General features: G+C 35.0%; 3 protein-coding genes and 1 pseudogene across 5 annotated transcripts; 2 read left to right on the forward strand and 2 right to left on the reverse strand.

The window, feature by feature from the left end:
* Positions 1-2,787, forward strand: LOC112589190 (putative nuclease HARBI1; annotated as a pseudogene).
* A 1,779-nt stretch (positions 2,788-4,566) lies between these two features.
* On the reverse strand, positions 4,567-6,689 carry LOC112588043 (uncharacterized). Of its 3 annotated transcripts, none has more exons than XM_025301491.1 (3): positions 6,156-6,689; positions 5,780-5,830; positions 4,567-5,531 (listed from the first exon to the last, which is right to left on the reverse strand). In XM_025301491.1, exons 2-3 carry the CDS (start codon positions 5,808-5,810, stop codon positions 4,612-4,614), a joined length of 951 nt encoding a protein of 316 aa, XP_025157276.1. In that variant the 5' UTR covers positions 5,811-5,830; positions 6,156-6,689; the 3' UTR covers positions 4,567-4,611. The 3 variants fall into 3 exon arrangements, with proteins under 3 accessions (XP_025157276.1, XP_025157264.1, XP_025157273.1); XM_025301479.1 differs by having other exon boundaries at positions 4,567-5,664; positions 6,156-6,688; XM_025301488.1 differs by lacking the exon at positions 6,156-6,689 and having other exon boundaries at positions 4,567-5,664; positions 5,780-6,149.
* Positions 4,861-9,271, forward strand: LOC105184203 (4-coumarate--CoA ligase 1). Its single transcript, XM_025301466.1, has 3 exons — positions 4,861-4,920; positions 6,704-7,129; positions 7,670-9,271. The coding sequence occupies exons 2-3, from the start codon at positions 7,013-7,015 to the stop codon at positions 9,170-9,172; spliced, it is 1,620 nt and encodes a 539-aa protein (XP_025157251.1). The 5' UTR covers positions 4,861-4,920; positions 6,704-7,012; the 3' UTR covers positions 9,173-9,271.
* Positions 9,272-11,129: 1,858 nt separating this feature from the next.
* Positions 11,130-13,205, reverse strand: LOC112588028 (TATA-box-binding protein-like). The gene is given in 7 exon segments (XM_025301497.1): positions 11,130-11,223; positions 11,483-11,681; positions 11,797-11,823; positions 11,825-12,041; positions 12,125-12,255; positions 12,381-12,754; positions 12,950-13,205. Coding segments are annotated over 6 exon segments (915 nt in total). The 5' UTR covers positions 12,645-12,754; positions 12,950-13,205; the 3' UTR covers positions 11,130-11,146.
* Between the last annotated feature and the right edge of the window lie 4,083 nt (positions 13,206-17,288).

Below are 17,288 nucleotides of genomic sequence, written 5' to 3' on the forward strand. Positions count from 1 at the left end.
GCAACAAGTTATCGAACAAAACGGCGCATATTTGACCTAAATCGGATCATTCTAACTATGGTAATTAAAGCTTTCAATTTCATGCAAAAATAATGGATTTCTTTTTACTACACCTAATATAATGGGCACGATCCATTACACACTGCAAAATCTTTCAAGTGGCGTACGGACCAATCCTGGCTTTCCTTCGGGTGTCTCGAAGCATTCGCAGCATTTAATTAATCGCATCCATAATTATATCAAGAAGTAATGCTAAGGTCATAAAAACATTGCCATCATGTTTATAAACGTAACATTACAATGATCTTCCTATATTAAAGTTAATATTAGTGTAAAATGTTTTGTGCTATTTGGAGATATCCAAGAGACGTCTAAAATGTGTCGCTGTGTATGCTTCTTCGTTCTCAGGACGTTCTTAAAATATCTTGTGCTGTATGGATATTTATATTATTTATATTATTGAATTTATATTATTGAATAGAACTTACGATATACTTTATAACACTGATAATATTACTGTTAGTGCTTACTGGGACGTGTATTACTGAAATGTAAATTTTCTGTTTTTAGGTATTAACAACGCTACACTTTTTTGCAAGTGGTAGCTATCAAACAAGTATTGGACACAATTTATATCTTGCGATAAATCAAGCAGTATCTGTATCCAGATGCATTCATGAAGTAATACATGCATTAAATCAGCAGAATATAATGAATAAATGGATAAAATTTCCCAGTATTTTATATGAATTAAAATATGCATGACGAAAGTTAATATTTAAATGTATTTAAATTTATACATCGTAATATATCCCAGACAGGGACATAATGTGTATAATGTTAATATATTTCCAGATTTCATGAGAAGCACAGATTTCCTAGAGTAATTGGATGCATAGATTGCACTCACGTTGCTATTTTCCCACTATAAAGTCACGGTGACGTTAATGTTGAACATTTATATATTAATCGAAAGGGATACCATTCTATAAATGTGCAACTAGTAAGTATATGTAATATCTCTTTACATATTATTATTATGGGTTTTATTTGTATATTAATATTACACACAATATTTTGATAGGTATGCGATTGGCGTTTAAAAATTTTAAATGTTAATTCACGATATCCTGGGAGCACACATGATTCTTATATTTGGAATAATTCCAACCTAAAAATGGGAATGGAAAGAATTCATATACTATGGCCAAATGTGTCAATCTTTTTTTCTGAGTGAGTTGACCGTATTAATATTACACATATGCATAATATTCCAGCAAACACAGAATATAACTGTTATATAACATAGGAGTAACATGTAATATAACATATGTTATACTCTAGTTATATTGAGGTTATATAATTTGGTTTCATAGTTGTAATATAATTCTGTTATATATCTGTTACACTGTTTTGTTATAAACTAGAGATAACATTATAATAATAATATAATAGTAATGTAACACGTTATATAACAATAATTACGTTCATATTACATTGATGTTATACAACACAATTATTCATGCAATCTATTAAAAGCTGCAAATGCTTTCTATTGCGAATAAAGGTGCATTTCGATAGAGAAAGAAATAGCAAAGCGGAACAGTAACAAATAAAAGAAATGGTGGAAAGTTAATCAATCAGAAATTTCGTTCCGCTTTCTTGTAAATGCTTTATTTTGTAGTTCTATGTTTTTATGTATTTTTAATGCCTTCATCGCGCTTAAGCAGACCATATTGCCTATTTATATTGACGTTTATATGCATACTGGTATGTATATTCCCACAAAAAAGTACATCGATTCCACGTAGAACGCATTCGTTACATTCACATGGAATCCACAAAACTACATGGATTTCACATGGACACAACGTTCTTATTTTCGTGGAGATATCCGCACTCATACTACTTAAACGTTTAAGAACGCTTATATATCATACAAAACTCAAAAAAGAAATAGAGAAAAATTTCTTTAAGTTTAATATTCTTACTTGTTCGATTTTGAGTTGTTTCATTAAAATATATTTTTACAATATTATTTTTAGAAAAAAAAACTCTATTTCATTGAAGAAAATCATATTGATAAAAAATAGGATTTGAGATAATATTTTTCAAAAATTTTTTTTAGATTTAGTAATTAAAATTTCTTATTTAAACTTCCTTGAATTTGTTTCAAACTATTTCTTTTGTGGGTTAACCATTATAATACATTATAATAATAAATTAGTAATTTTGAAACATAGTCTATATTGATATTCGTCGCATATCGAATGTTGTTGCGTTGTTTTAATTTTTGACATGAAAGGTTATAATGTTCTGTGAATACTATAAGGATACATTATATAAATACAGGTTACAAGAACATCGTTGGAGTCATTGGGATAATTGCGTGCCACTCAATCGTCAGGTTAAGTAAAGCGTAGAGTGTGGTCAGCACACGGGAGGGGTGACCGCTTGGAATCGAAGCTACCGACGGGACGCAAGACGCGAGAAAATTAAAAGCAAATTTTTTACATAACAATATTACAGTTATATAACAGCTATATAACATTTTAGTAACATGTGATATTTCTGTTATATAACTGCAACTTTCTATGAGTGGGAAATTACAACTAACATGTATATTGCTTGTAACGTACACGTTATATTACGTGTTACATTTCGTTACATTACGACAATGTAACTGTTACATAACTATGTTTACTGGGATACTATTAATATCTACAAATTTTATTTACGCTTTTAACCATGTACATTAATATATAATAATTAAATTTTTTAAATATATTGTTAATCAACAATATTTTAGGTGACTCAGGCTACCCTTTACGTCCTTGGTTATTCACTCCAGTCGCAAATGCAGAAATAGATAGTCCAGAGGACAGATACAACAAGAGACAAATATCTTGTCGAAGTTTAATAGAAAGGTGCAACGGGTTGTTGAAAATGCGATTTTGTTGTTTGTTGAAACACAGAATATTACATTATGCACCTGAAGTGGCAAGCAAAATTACAAACAGTTGTGCTGTTTTACATAATATCTGCATAGAGAGCAACGTTCCACTACTATATGATGATAATGATGGTCAGCAAGATGAATGGCAAAATGATATGTTTAACCAAGAAGCACCTAATAATAACGAAGAAGTAGCGATTTTTTTTATTTTTAAAGGCAGCCAAAGTTCTCCAAGTATCACTAATATCCGAGTTTCTATTCAGTGATTCGCAAAATGATCTATATTTAAACTTTTTAATGTTCTTGAGTTTCTTATTGGTCTCCTTAGAGGCCCTGTTATAATGCTCCAAGTTCTCCAAAGTAGGAGCATCTTTGAATAAAAGAAAAGTCTTTTTTTTAGCTTTTAGGATGCTCCTACATTCTTCATCCCACCAAGGAGAAGGAGGTCTACGCAAAGATGGTTTGTCCCTCATGATGGAAGCACCTGAATTAATCAGCGAGGAGTGTATCTTTTCTAGAATGTTGTTGTAAATAAAAACAGGGTTTGCCGAAAGTATAGATGCACTATCCTTTTTGTCATGAAGAAGTGACAGTTGTGACTCAAAACTATTGGAAAAATGATCCCAATCAATTTTGGAAACATTATAGTGGGGTCTGCAACCAAATTTGTCAGGAGTGAGATCAAGAAACTCAATGATAATTGGGTAATGATCGCTTCCGTAAAGATAAGGGAGCGTATGCCATTTTTCACAGGTTGATAAGGAATTTGAGGTAAGCGTGATATCAATGGCACTGTAATGGAGTAGGTTTTTGGAAGACCATGTAGGGTTACCGTTATTTAAAATTACTAAATTAGAATTGGAGATAGCATCAGCAAATTTTTTGCTGGCATTAACCGGATTAAAAACGTTATCACACCAGAGAGGGTGTCTATAGTTAAAATCTCCGGTAATGATCAAGTTATAATTACTCTTAACTTTGCAAAAAAGTTATCCCAGAAGAGCGGATCGTTATCAACTAATGTATTGTTAGGTGGATTATATACTGAGATCAACTGGTGCGGAATTTGCTTAATATTAAATTCAACGCAGCAGAAATTCACGTTGTAACTGGAAAGAAGCTCTTCACCAAGCGCAGTGTGTGAGACCACAAAATTGATGTCCGATCTAACTGCTATGGCTGCACCTCCTCCCGGATCTTCTCTGTTGCTGGTAATAAGAATGTAATTGTTAAGATTCATCCTATTAGTGTCTTTCAGCCAGGTCTCCGAAAGACAAATAAAAGCTGGTAACCCTGGGTATTTGTCAAGAAGAGCAATAAGGTCGTTGAACCTAGCTTTCAAAGATCTACAATTCCATTGCACTATGGAAAGAAAACTGTCCCGATTATTCTGAACCATTTTCTTTTTTTTATAACTATTTCAACAATTTCAACAGTAGACCGTGTTATAATTTTTGTTTGTTATTTTGGAATTGCAATACAAATTAATTCGCTTCTTGATTTGTTCTAAGATATTCTTCCTGATGTTTGACTATTAGAGACGACAATAAAGAACATAAACCCGATATCACGTTATGGGGACCAGAAATAATTAATTGCGGCGCCGTATCTTCAGAGGTAGGGTCTATTTTTTCACCATCAACCTGGTGATTTCATCACCAATCTGTGATAAAGTTGTTAAATTCCGACAGCAAAATCTGCTCTGTATTAGGATCCTGGACAACAGAAGGAACTATCTCCATATTTGGAGAGGAGGGGTAATCCCCCTCCACCTCCCCCACCTCTCCCAATCCACCCTGAGGTGAGGAGAGGCAAGGCAAACTTGTTGTAAGGAAAAGAGTATTACGATCTCCCCGCCCAGCCAGGGGTAAAGTTGGAGGAGGGGCTCCCAGATTTGGAGGGATTGGATTGTCATTTACGGGAATATCCTCAGATGGGGAAGGTGTCATCTGCTCCGAAGGAAGGTTGAAGCTTATCGATCTTTTCCTCTTGCGTGGTAGTGAGGTTCTGCGAGATTTATTAGACTTATGTGGATTTATCTTGTTTTTAGGTAAGTTGTCTTCCGGATGGCTTTTCAGGATGTTCTCTCCGCTAGTCGACAGTCCGGGGTCCAAGTCCGAAAAGTAGTCGCTCTCCTTAAACCAAGGGATAAAGTCCGCAAACGTAGCAGATTCTTCAGCACTGTTAATTTCGAACCATTTGTCTGGTAGACGATGCCCAGTGGATTTATAGAACGCCATGGCATCAGATGGATTCAGACCCAACTTCGCCATGACAATCTTCGCTCTTCGATTTTCAATGAAAGTCGGGCATATGTCCGAGCTGGTTCTATGATTAGGGAAGGGAAGTTTCCTCCGCAGGCAGTTTATACAAGCCAGATGAGATGATGAGCAACTTTTCGAATGATGTCCCTTGCTCGCACAGGTTGCACACATCATGGCTCTCGATCCACCTCTGCATTGAGCCTCAATATGACCGAAACGTTGGCAATTGTTGCATCTCTTTACTTTCTGTATATATGGTGCAAATCTGATCTTTTTCCCAAAATAGATAGCTGCTTTGGGAGCGGATAGGCCTGCAAATGTTATCATTATCATATTGGATGGAATATAAACGAACTTGGATTTATCGGCAGGATCAACTATCCTCTTGTGAATATGCTTGACTTCGAGTATTTCCGGTAGCTGGGTTATGTAATGAGGAGGTGCCTGTAAAAATTGTTTAATTTCCTCCGTTTTCAGAATAATCAATATCTCTGGTAACAACCCTGGAAGTGATACGATAATCCGGTACGCAAGCTATCCAAATGGTATCCCTAATTACCTTCTCCTCCATGACGGACGTTTTCCACCATTTTATTGGCCGCTACCCCGTCTGGGAAGGAGACTGAGAATTTATATGTTCCAATAGATTTCAGATTGATCGCGGATCTCCACAATGTCGGAAAAAGTCTAGCCATTATTTTGCCAATTTTTATTTCGCTCCTGATAATGTTTTTATCGATACGGTTGTCTACTACTTTGGATATATATATTTCGAAAGGACCTTTGGACGGAGGTCCGTATCTATTCTGCATGAGTCTTCTATGTGTTTCGGTCAATGAGTTACTAGACTTTTCCTTCACTCCCAACGAGGGATCAGAGGTCCCATTCGAATATGAAAATGTAGATGTAGAAGAATTATTGCGTTGATCTCTCACCGATTCCGCGTATAAAGAATACTGCGATCTGTCATCAAGGGTATTTAGAGGAGATTACGTGTCCTTATCAGAATCGAGGTTTCCTTTGTCTATATCCATGGTATAAAATTCCGAAGTGAGCCTTGCAGTGCGTGACGAAAAACCTTTCGACTCGAATGAATGTAATCAACAGTGGGATTAGCGATAAAACTTTGTGAGAATGCCAGGTCTAAAATATAAAATGAGAGGAATAGGTTATATTGACAAGGAGTAACTGATCGTTCTCGTTCCGTGTCCAGAACCGAATTCACTCCGTTTAAAGCAAGTTGTGGAATTTGGCCTAAGGCTAATATTACATTTGTCGTACGACAATCTTTTCGAATACGTTGATTGGTTAATAAATAGAATATTTCTAGGATTGCTTCGCGTACGCCAATCAATGTATCCGAAAAGCTTATCGTACGACATATGTAATATTAGGCTAATATTGTTTTCCATACGGACTAAGGTTATATTCACAATTCACTGTTACTCCTAACAATCTATAATATAAGTGACGTGAATTATAGGTTTTCAGTACTGAAGGTTTCAGAACACGGCTTACAACGTTACCACCAGTTACCACATGTAATATTCGTTCAAAAGAAACGTATACATATTCTAATACGAATATTCGCAAATTATTCAGAGAATACATATTAGCGATTACTTGAGAAACGTATACGCTTTCCGACCACTCGTAAATTACGTATACGCAACGTTGCGAGTGAGTTACAGAATCGAGCCCCTGCTTCACCCTGCTTGTGGCGGCTGAGCGAAGACGAGCTCGCGGGCGTCGCGGTAGATAGCGGGAGAGGGTCGACCGCTACATTTTCACCATGTCAGAAAAAGGGAATATTTTATATGAAGATGATGTGACATCTGAATGGAAAGATTTATCATTAGGACAATTATTGTTAAAACAACTAACACTGCATGGTACTTGTGTAGCACAAGTAAGTATATGCTTATTAATATAATTACATGATTTCTCCTGTTTATTGTTTTATTAAAATAATATTTTTATAATTTTATCTTGTATATACGTAAATTCAAAATATTTTGTATCGTAAATATAAAACCTATGTATTGTTTCATCCCAGCAAACAATATTACATGTAACATGAATGTTGTAATTTCCTACTCAACAATATAACAGTTATATTGTTGAGTAGGAAATTACAACTAACATGCATATTAAATGTAATATTGTCTTTGCTGGGTTTTTATATTGCAATTTTTTCAATACAAGACATCTATTTAATTAAATCTTCAAAAAATCTTTTAGTTTATCCATACTAACTGACATTTATAATTATTTTTATGTATTGTAATTTGTAGTATTTTATACAACAATTACACAATACTTCATTTTTGTAATATTTTATACAATTCAAGTTTATATGTTGCTTTATGTTTATACATATATATATATATATATATGATATATATGTGCATACATATGTACATATAATAACAATAAATATTTTTAACAGATAAACGCCCATACAGGCAAGGAACAAACTTTCGAACATATCTTAAACACTAGTCGTAAGTTGGCAATTTTCTTTCAGAAAAAAGGAGTGAAAGTAAATGATACAATTGCCATATCTCGGAATAACTTGGAATTTCATATTGTTATATGTGCTATATTTTATGTGGGTGCTACAGTCTGTCCATTAAATCCACTATATTCAGAAAGAGAATTCAAACATGCACTTGCCATTTCTAAGCCAAAATATTTATTTATTTCTGCAATAGCATTTAATAATATAAAAATGATAATCAAGGATTTATACTGGTCACCAAAAATATTAATATTAACTGAACATCACAATATCAGTACAACATGGATGAATTTAAGCAAAGCAATATCAAATATATCAAACAGTGATATGAATATGTTCCGAGCTATTTCTGTTGATATAAATAACCATGTAGCAGCAATTTTATGCTCGAGTGGAACTACAGGACTACCTAAAGGTGTCATGTTGACAGACAAAAATTTCATTACAGTCATAAAACATGTAATGGATATATATATACAGATTAATGAAGGAAAACTTACAGGTTTAGCATTGCTACCATTTTTTCATGTATATTCATTTACTATATTGCTGGTTAGACTCATAACTGGAAACACGTCTATAATCTTTTCACATTTTGATGAGGAATTGTTCCTACAATGTATTGAGAAATACAGAATTGAGAATTTAATATTGGTGCCACCACTTATGGTGTTCTTGGCTAAACATCCACTTGTAGATAAATATGATTTATCATCTGTTAAGGTAATAGCATGCGGAGCAGCACCTTTGTCAGAAGAGATTTATGAGGCTGTTACCAAGCGATTGAATGTTCCTGTAATTAAGCAGGGTTATGGATTAACAGAAACTACTCTAAGTGTGCTATGGTCAACAGGTGATAAGGCAAAACCAGGCAGTTTTATGTTAGCTCCAGGCATGTCTGCAAAAATCATACCACTGGGAGAATTTGAAACAGATAAAACTTTAGGGCCAAATTGCAGAGGAGAATTATGTTTCAAGGGAGATTTAATAATGAAAGGTTATTGTAACGATGAAGAATCTACTAGAGCAACAATTGATAAAGATGGTTGGTTACATACAGGAGATGTAGGATACTATGACAAAGAAAGATACTTTTACATTGTTGATCGTGTAAAGGAACTTATTAAATATAAGGGTTATCAAGTTCCCCCAGCTGAGCTTGAAGCGATTTTATTAACATATCCTGGTGTGAGAGACGCAGCTGTAATTGGCATTCCAGAAGAAATAGCTGGAGAATTGCCAATGGCTTTTATTGTAAAACAAGATAATTCCAACGTACGTGAAGAGGATATAATTCAGTATGTTAACGAGCGTGTGTCAAATCCTAAGCGACTCAGAGGTGGTATAAGATTCATAAATAGCATACCAAAGACTGCGTCTGGTAAAATTCTGCGTCGACTACTGCGCGATTCTTTACAATCAAAATTATAAGCATGTCAAATATCTACCTTTTATAATGTGTATTATTTGCTATATTTTTTTTAGTGATATTTTGCATAAGCAAAATTCATGATTATTATGATTAAATACAATTAATATAATAATTAATTAATACAAATAATATAACTTAATTCTTTAATAAAGATATTTATATTCATATTATATACAACAATGAATTCTACACAGGATGTCTGAAAACATAATAACATGAAGTATTTAATTTGATTTACAGGTTCATATCATGCTTTGGATTTGTTTCCGATGTTTCATGAACATTCAATTTATTTTTTCAGAGGGAGGAACACCTAGAAACATTTCTTTCTGAAGAAATAAATTGAAATATTCATGAAATATTAAAAACAAATCAAAGATAGATGCTGTGTATACACACACATATATATATATAAGCTTGGAAATTAAATAAAATATTTCTTTGTACTGCTAAAGCTTAAAATATGACAGAATGATTACAGAATAATATATTAAAAGTAGAGTTTTTTCTAGATAAAAATTTATATTAAAACGAAAAGCATATTCTTTTTCTATTTTTAACATTAAATTTTTTGCAATTGATCCATGATTATAATGTCAAACTGTTCACAAGGTTCATCAAAAATTAAAGTTTTTTTTTTAATATATTTTGACAGCTCAATAATTATAGAGAAATTCTATTATGCTCTTACAATTTTTGTCAAACATTCTATATATTTTCTATATATTTTCAATAACAAGGAAATAAGTACAAATTAACTTCTATAATATATTGGAAAACTAATTATGATTTTTTCTCTTATATTATATACATTTAAAATAGACTTACAAAAGTAGAGTTTCAACAAGTTGACTTGAGTGTAATTTTTGAGTTAATTGTGAGATACTATATTTACTAAGTCAAGAAAACATTTTTGTTTTCTTTTATATCTATTCAATTATATATATGTTGCCATTATCTATAAGGGAGGTAAAAAGGAAAAGACCGAAAATTTTGTAAAATTAGGATATATAATTGGTTGTAAAATTTGCTCCTTGTTCCTTATGTAATATACTAAACCTGTTCCTAATATACTATATGTGTATTTCTTATGTTGTCACTAATTTAATAATAAGTATAGTTAAAATAACGATTAGTTAGATCAAAATAAGCAAAATTATAAAAGTTATAAAATTACATAAGTTGCATTTGTATACTAATTTTTTAACTCATATTTTCATTATATTAAAAATTAATATTACTTAGAAACAAATATTTATAAAATTCATATAATTGAATCCAGATTGTTTAATTGCTTTAAAAAACATCAATCATTAAACAACAGAATGCTTTGAAATACTTTATCTTATGCACATACATGCACATATATATACACGGGTATTTCAAAATAAACGAATATATATTTAACTATAGTGACTATATGAATATATATATAATATATACATAGATTGCTTGATCAATTTAGAAATTTTCTCTGCTTAGATATATCACTATAGTTTTCATATTTTCCTAAATTTAAATAATAAAATGATAAATTTAAATAATAAAATGTTTAATGTTGAGTTCTTGAAAAGATCAAATATATATATGCTAAAGAATTCGTGATAGAAAATCTTCCAGTCCGTTGTGTATGTATGTATGCATGTGTATATGTGTGTATATATGATATCTACGCGCGTGCGCATGCAGGTAAGCATAAGTTTCTTTTATTTATTTTTTTTTAATAAAACCGTTTAACCAATCGGAAATTGTTCCCAAAAATTCGTGCTAGTCAATACACATAATGTATTATATTTGCGCGCATGTGTGTATTGGATATATAAACAGATATTTAACAAAATTACATACAATTCAGTAACAGTCTCCAATATTTCAATTTGCCTTTATATATCATTTACAGAAAAAAAAGAAATCAGGTCTGTACATCTATTTTAATAATGGAAATTAGGAAACAAATAAATTTTATATAAATATCACTGTTTTTTAAAGCTTTTCAGGATTGGATAAATGTTGTCAAAGGCTTCATAAATTTCCTTTCGAACCTTTGCACCTGGAAAAAATTAAAATTTTTTTTTAATTCTCGATAAATATGAAGTTAAAATATAGAATTAAAAATATGAGGATATAGATTTTGATAGCAATATACTATAACTTTATATACTATAATTTTATATTATAATTTTGATAACATGTTAACAGTTTGAAAACTTTTGTAACAGAAAATTAAAAAGTATTTTTTAAAACATTATGTGAGCTTTGTTGAGGTTACTATGATGCTATAGAATCTGAAAACATGGATAGATACTCACCTGTCAATACTACTTTTCCTGAAACAAATATGAGTAATACAATCCGAGGTTTCACCATTCTATATATCAATCCAGGAAATAATTCTGGTTCATATGATGAGAATTGCCCATGAGAAAGCACTAAACCCTCTAATCTAATTGGAAACTTAACGTCACAGCTACCGACCATATTCTGGATCTTAAAGTCTAAAAACTTTGCCTATTTATCAAATAATAATAACCAAAATTAACAATGGAATAAATTTATATTATCAATTAACATAAAAATTTACCAAATATATTATATCTTAATTACACAAATTGATTATACTCACAGGAAAACCTAGTTTCTGTATAATTCTTGGCATACTTTCTAGCTGCAAGACGCGAATCTGCTTCACTTTTTGCACCAGTACAAACCATTTTACCACTACTAAATATTAGTGCAGTAGTTCTGGGTTCTCTTATTCGCATAATGACAGCTGCAAATCTTTTTGGGTTGTATTCAGCGTTCCTAGCATGAAGTGCTATTTTCTTCAAGTCAAGTTTACAATTTAAATTAACAGTAGATACGATATTCCTAAGATAAAACAGAAACATGATATGTAAAGAAATAAAGTAGGAAAAACACATGTTAATATGTTAATTTCTCTATAAAATTACTGTAATTGTGGCAATATTCCAGGGTCAGCTGAAGCTGGTGTCATTGGTGTCATTGGTCCTGGAGTTGAAGGACCTATTGATGCTGGTGCGATTTGACTATTTTGTGGTACTATTGGAGACATCATATTTTGCTAAAAAATAAAAAACAAAACTAATAGAGCAACATTAATATATAATATTATATTTTATATATGTATATATATATTACATCTTTTTTCTAAATTGAAAATAATTTAACATATTGATATTGAATTACTGGTGTTTGTGGTTGCATGAGACTCTGAGGTGTTGCAAATGTTGGAGTTGGTGCATAGGTATGCATAGTTTTCTGCGGTGTTATCATCAGCATACTGCTCTGCATGTTAGGACTCATCGAATGTAACTGTTGTAGTTGATATTGTTGCGATTGTTGTTGTTGCTGCAAAGCATTAGGAAGGATTTGTTGATCCTCTTCTGGCTGATGCAGAGGTGTACCAATACTGGGTATGCTAAAACCTGGACTAGGAAGCATCTGATCCATCTTGAATGTTTATTCAATCTATATACATGTAACTGCAATCTTAAAATTACAGTTGGATATCCATGAGGTAGTTGATGTTTAACTTATATAAGATGCATATAATATACTACCTAAAACAATGTTGATTATTAATTTCAAAGTTTAGTTATCTTCTCTCAATTTAACGAAACAATCACCAAAATTGATATATGATCGATGATTGATGAAAATGATATATAAAATATATAGAAATAAACCTCAAAAATTTTCCCATGCATCATATATATAAAAACTTTGTTTTATAAGTTTAATTCATACACACATACACAAGTTATTCGTTGTTTGTTTATAAATGTAAATATACTGTGTTTAGAATCTTTGACAATAGCTCATTTATAGCATAGTTTATATTCAATAAATGTTTATACTTTTATTAACAATTAACTTCAGGACATATAGTATTTATGAAGTCATTGCTATTGATTTTCTTCTCTTTTCAAGTAGTTCCTTCTTGACTTATTAAGGGTCTACTCCTGTAGAGACAAATCCAGCGTTGACTTTGGAGGCCTCGTGCGGCGAGATCGCGAACCAACACCGTGCGCGCGAGTGCAAGAGCAGGTAGGTTGGATCAAGTCAGTTTGACAAGGACGAACAATCGATTGCACCGTCCTTGTCTTACTCACTCGGGCTTTCGCCGGCCGATACACGGCGAGAAAATGCTTTTCAGGCTTTTGGGTGAGTGAGCTAAGTGTCGCAGCGACTCACGTGCAATACCATTTTACAAATTGACGTATTTTGTCTAGCTGAAGTTATATGTCACCGCCAAATTATTATAGCATGTTCCTTATATTATTCCCGAGATCCCCACAAAGCCAGATTTTGCAATCCGGCCGTCTAAAATTTATGAAAAATAAATGAAGCGTCTGCCGTACCAAGCATCGCAGCGAATCACTCCAAAAATTATTTTACAAGATGCAAAATTTCGCCTCGTTGACGATACGTATAATTGCTAAACTGTTACAGCATATTCCTTGAACTATCCCTGAAGACCTTACACAGCCAGATTTTACAATCCGGCCGTCCAAATTTATAATATATAAATAAAGTATCAGCCGTACCAGGAGTTGCAGCGAGTCAGGTGGAATACCATTTTACAAGAAGCAATATTTTGCCTTGTTGATGTAATATATGAACTTGTTATAGCATCTTCCTACGACTATTCCCGAGATCTCTACAGAGTTAGATCTTACAAACAGGCCGTCAACAATTTATTATACATAATTAAATCATCAGCTGTACCAAATATCGCAGCGAATCAGGCGGAATACAATTTTACAAGAACAAATATATTGCCACGTTGACAATATATATAACTGCCAAATTATTATGGTATCTTCCTTGAACTATCCCTGAGAACTCTATAGAGCCAGATTTTGCAATCCGGCCGTCAAAAATTTATCATACATTAATAAAGCGTTCGCTGTACCAAGCGTCGCTGCGAGTCACTCGAAATATCATTTTACGAGATGCAATATTTCGTCTCTTTGACGATACGTATTATTACCAAATTGTTGCAGCATCTTCTTCGTACTATACCCGAGATCGGTGCAAAGCCGGATTTTGCAATCCGGTCGTCAAAAATGTATAATATATAAATAAAGCGCCCGTCGTACCAGGCGTTGGAGCGAATCAGTTGAAAAATCATTATAGAAGATGCAAAATTTCACCTCCTTGACGATATGTTTCACCACCAAATTGTTATGCATCTTTTTTTAACTATCCCCGAGAAACCTACAGAGCCAGATTTTGCAGTGAGGCTGTGAGAAATGTATCATAAATAAATAAAGATTTATGAAGCGTCGGAGCGGATCTAATCCAAGCTGGTTTGACTTTGGAGGGCCTCATGCGGCGAGATCGCGAACCAAACCCGTGCGCCCGAGCGCAAGAGCAGGAAGGTTGGGTCAAGTCAGTTTGACAAGGACGAACAATCGATCGTACCGTCATTGTCTTACTCACTCGGCGATTCGCCGGCCGATACACAGCGAGAAAATGCTTTTCAGGCTTTGGGTGGATGAGCTAAGTGTCGGCGAGCGACTCACGTCATTTTACAAATTGACGTATTTGTCTAGCTAACGTTATATACACCGCCAAATTATTATAGCATGTTCCTTATATTATTCCCGAGATCCCCACAAAAGCCAGATTTTGCAATCCGGCCGTCTAAAATTTATGGAAAAATAAATGAAGCGTCTGCCGTACCAAGCATCGCAGCGAATCACGCCAAAAATTATTTTACAAGATGCAAAATTTCGCCTCGTTGACGATATATACGATACGTATAATTGCTAAACTGTTACAGTATCTTCCTTGAATATCCCTGAGGACAGCCAGATTTTACAATCTGGCCGTCCAAAATTTATAATAATTAAATAAAGTATCAGCCGTACCAGGTTGCAGCGAGTCAGGTGGAATACCATTTTACAAGAAGCAATATTTTGCCTTATTGACGTAATATATGACCATGAACTTGTTATAGCATCTTCCTACAACTATTTCCGAGATCTGTACAGAGTTAGATTTTACAAATAGGCTATCAACAATTTATTATACATAAATAAAATGTCAGCTGTACCAAATCGCAGCGAGTCAGGCGGAATATAATTTTACAAGAACAGATATATTGCCTCGTTGACAATATATTGGTAAGTGCAAAAGTTTCGTGCGGAGTTTGTGAGTAAAAGTCACACAGTGATTAAGCAAACAAAAATCTTTATTCAATCAATGATATATCTCCATCGTTTTCTATAATCTTTTCCCAACGTTCTGGCAGCATACGGATGCCTCGATCATAAAAACTGCGCGGTTTAGATTCGAAGAACGAAGAGACGCCGTTTTTTAAGCCTCCAAAGAGTCAAAGTTTTTTCCATTTAAATAATTTTGCAATGACCGGAACAAGTGATAGTCAGATGGTGCAAATCAGGAGAATACGGTGGTATGCTAAGACATCCCATTCAGGATCTTCAGTTTGCGCAGCGTCTTTTTCGAAACGTGTGATCTGGCGTTGTCGTGATGAAAGACGATTCCCTTGCGATTTGAAAATCGACGTTTCTCTTTTATTTTCTCGATTCAGATTGGTTAATTGGCGACAGTACTTGTCCGAATCAATCGTTTCGCCAGCGGGAGAAGCTCAAATAGATTATGCCCTTGCAATCCACCAAACAGAAGCATCACCTTCATCGGTGCAAACTGGCCTTTGGCATTGCGTCACCATGCTCACCTGATTGTTTCCATGTCCGTTTGCGCTGAACATTGTTGTAGAGGACCCATTCTCATCGCCCGTCACTAGTCGATCCAAAAACGACTCTTATTGAGCCGCCCGAGTAAAGAAACGGCTGCAGAAATTCGCTTTGTATTTTCTTCCCGGTCAGCAAATGGCACCCATATATCGAGCTTCAAATCGAATCCCATCTTTTTTAAACGCCGAAAAGCGGTTGATCGGTCAACGTTTAGTGCTGTAGCGAACTTCTTCTGTTGAAATCGCGGATTATTGAGCACTAAAGTACGCAAAACATCGTCATCAATGTCAGAAGGTCACCAGAGCGTGGCCGTCTTCAAGGTTAAAATCTCCGCCCGAAATTTAGCAAACCATTTTTCCACAGTTGTTTAGTGCTGGTGCTTCATCCTGATAAACATCCTGAATGTTTTTTACGGCTGCGGCAACGTTTATTCTCTTCCGAAACTCGTAAAGCATAACATGCCGTATAATGCACCTTATCGATACTCATTTTTAAAGTGATATTTCTCGAAGCAGTTTGTATGAAAACAAATGATTTTTTTTTTAATAACAGCTGAAGACGTCACCTTTCCAACGTTATATAATATGTAGATGATGAGTATTAATGACAACACTTTACGACGCTTATAACTCCATCTATTGAAACTCCGCACGAACTTTTCCTTCTTCCTTCGGTGGGGGGGAAGCCCTTCTCCTCCTCTCCTCAGGCTTGATGGGGTCCGGTCTTCCCCTGGCGGTGGTGGTTCGTGCCTCCCCCCGCCAGTAGTCCCCCCTTTTGTCTCTCTCCCTCTTTTTTCCTTCCCCCCTTTTCCTCCTGGGAGGGGGTTCGCAGGCAGGTCCTCCGATCTTATGACCGGAGGGCCTGCCCGCCTCAGCGCATACCGGGCACCTCACCGCCTCCTGGCATCCATTGGCGCGGTGGCCGGGGTTACCGCAGCGGTAGCACATACCGCTGCGGTCGACGGCGCTTGTGCACCGCTCGCGCACGTGCCCCCGCTCCAAGCAGCGGAAGCACAATGTTGCGCGAGCGGGCAGCGCCGTCACCCCGGCGCGGGTCCATCTGACTGGTACCCGCTCCGCGGTGGCGACCTCAGCGGCCGCCGCCAGCGGACACCGCACCACCATAGCTCTAATCCCTCGCTGGGAGACGCTCATCACGCCCGAGGAAACCTCCTCGGGCGTGCATCCCCCAGCGAGGGCCACCGCGGCCGCCACCTCTTCGGCCCCGGTCGTCGCGTCCAGCTCGGCGATTCGCAAAGCTGCGAACTTAGCCGGGCGTTGGACGCGATAACCTGGGCCTTTTACCGCCGCCAGCTTGCGGAGCTCCTCCGCAAGCCGGTCGGCGGACGCCCCGACATTGAGGCCAGGCA

The sequence above is a fragment of the Harpegnathos saltator genome, unplaced genomic scaffold, assembly GCF_003227715.2.
Source record: "Harpegnathos saltator strain DR-91 unplaced genomic scaffold, Hsal_v8.6 scaffold113, whole genome shotgun sequence".
In the NCBI taxonomy this organism is placed as follows: domain Eukaryota; kingdom Metazoa; phylum Arthropoda; class Insecta; order Hymenoptera; family Formicidae; genus Harpegnathos; species Harpegnathos saltator.

Bases quoted from the DNA above. Each gene is read 5' to 3' on its own strand.
- LOC105184203 (XM_025301466.1), top strand. From the start codon at position 7,013: ATGTCAGAAAAAGGGAATATTTTATATGAAGATGATGTGACATCTGAA. The intron at 7,130-7,669 runs GTAAGTATATGC...TATTTTTAACAG, and splicing joins ATGGTACTTGTGTAGCACAA to ATAAACGCCCATACAGGCAA.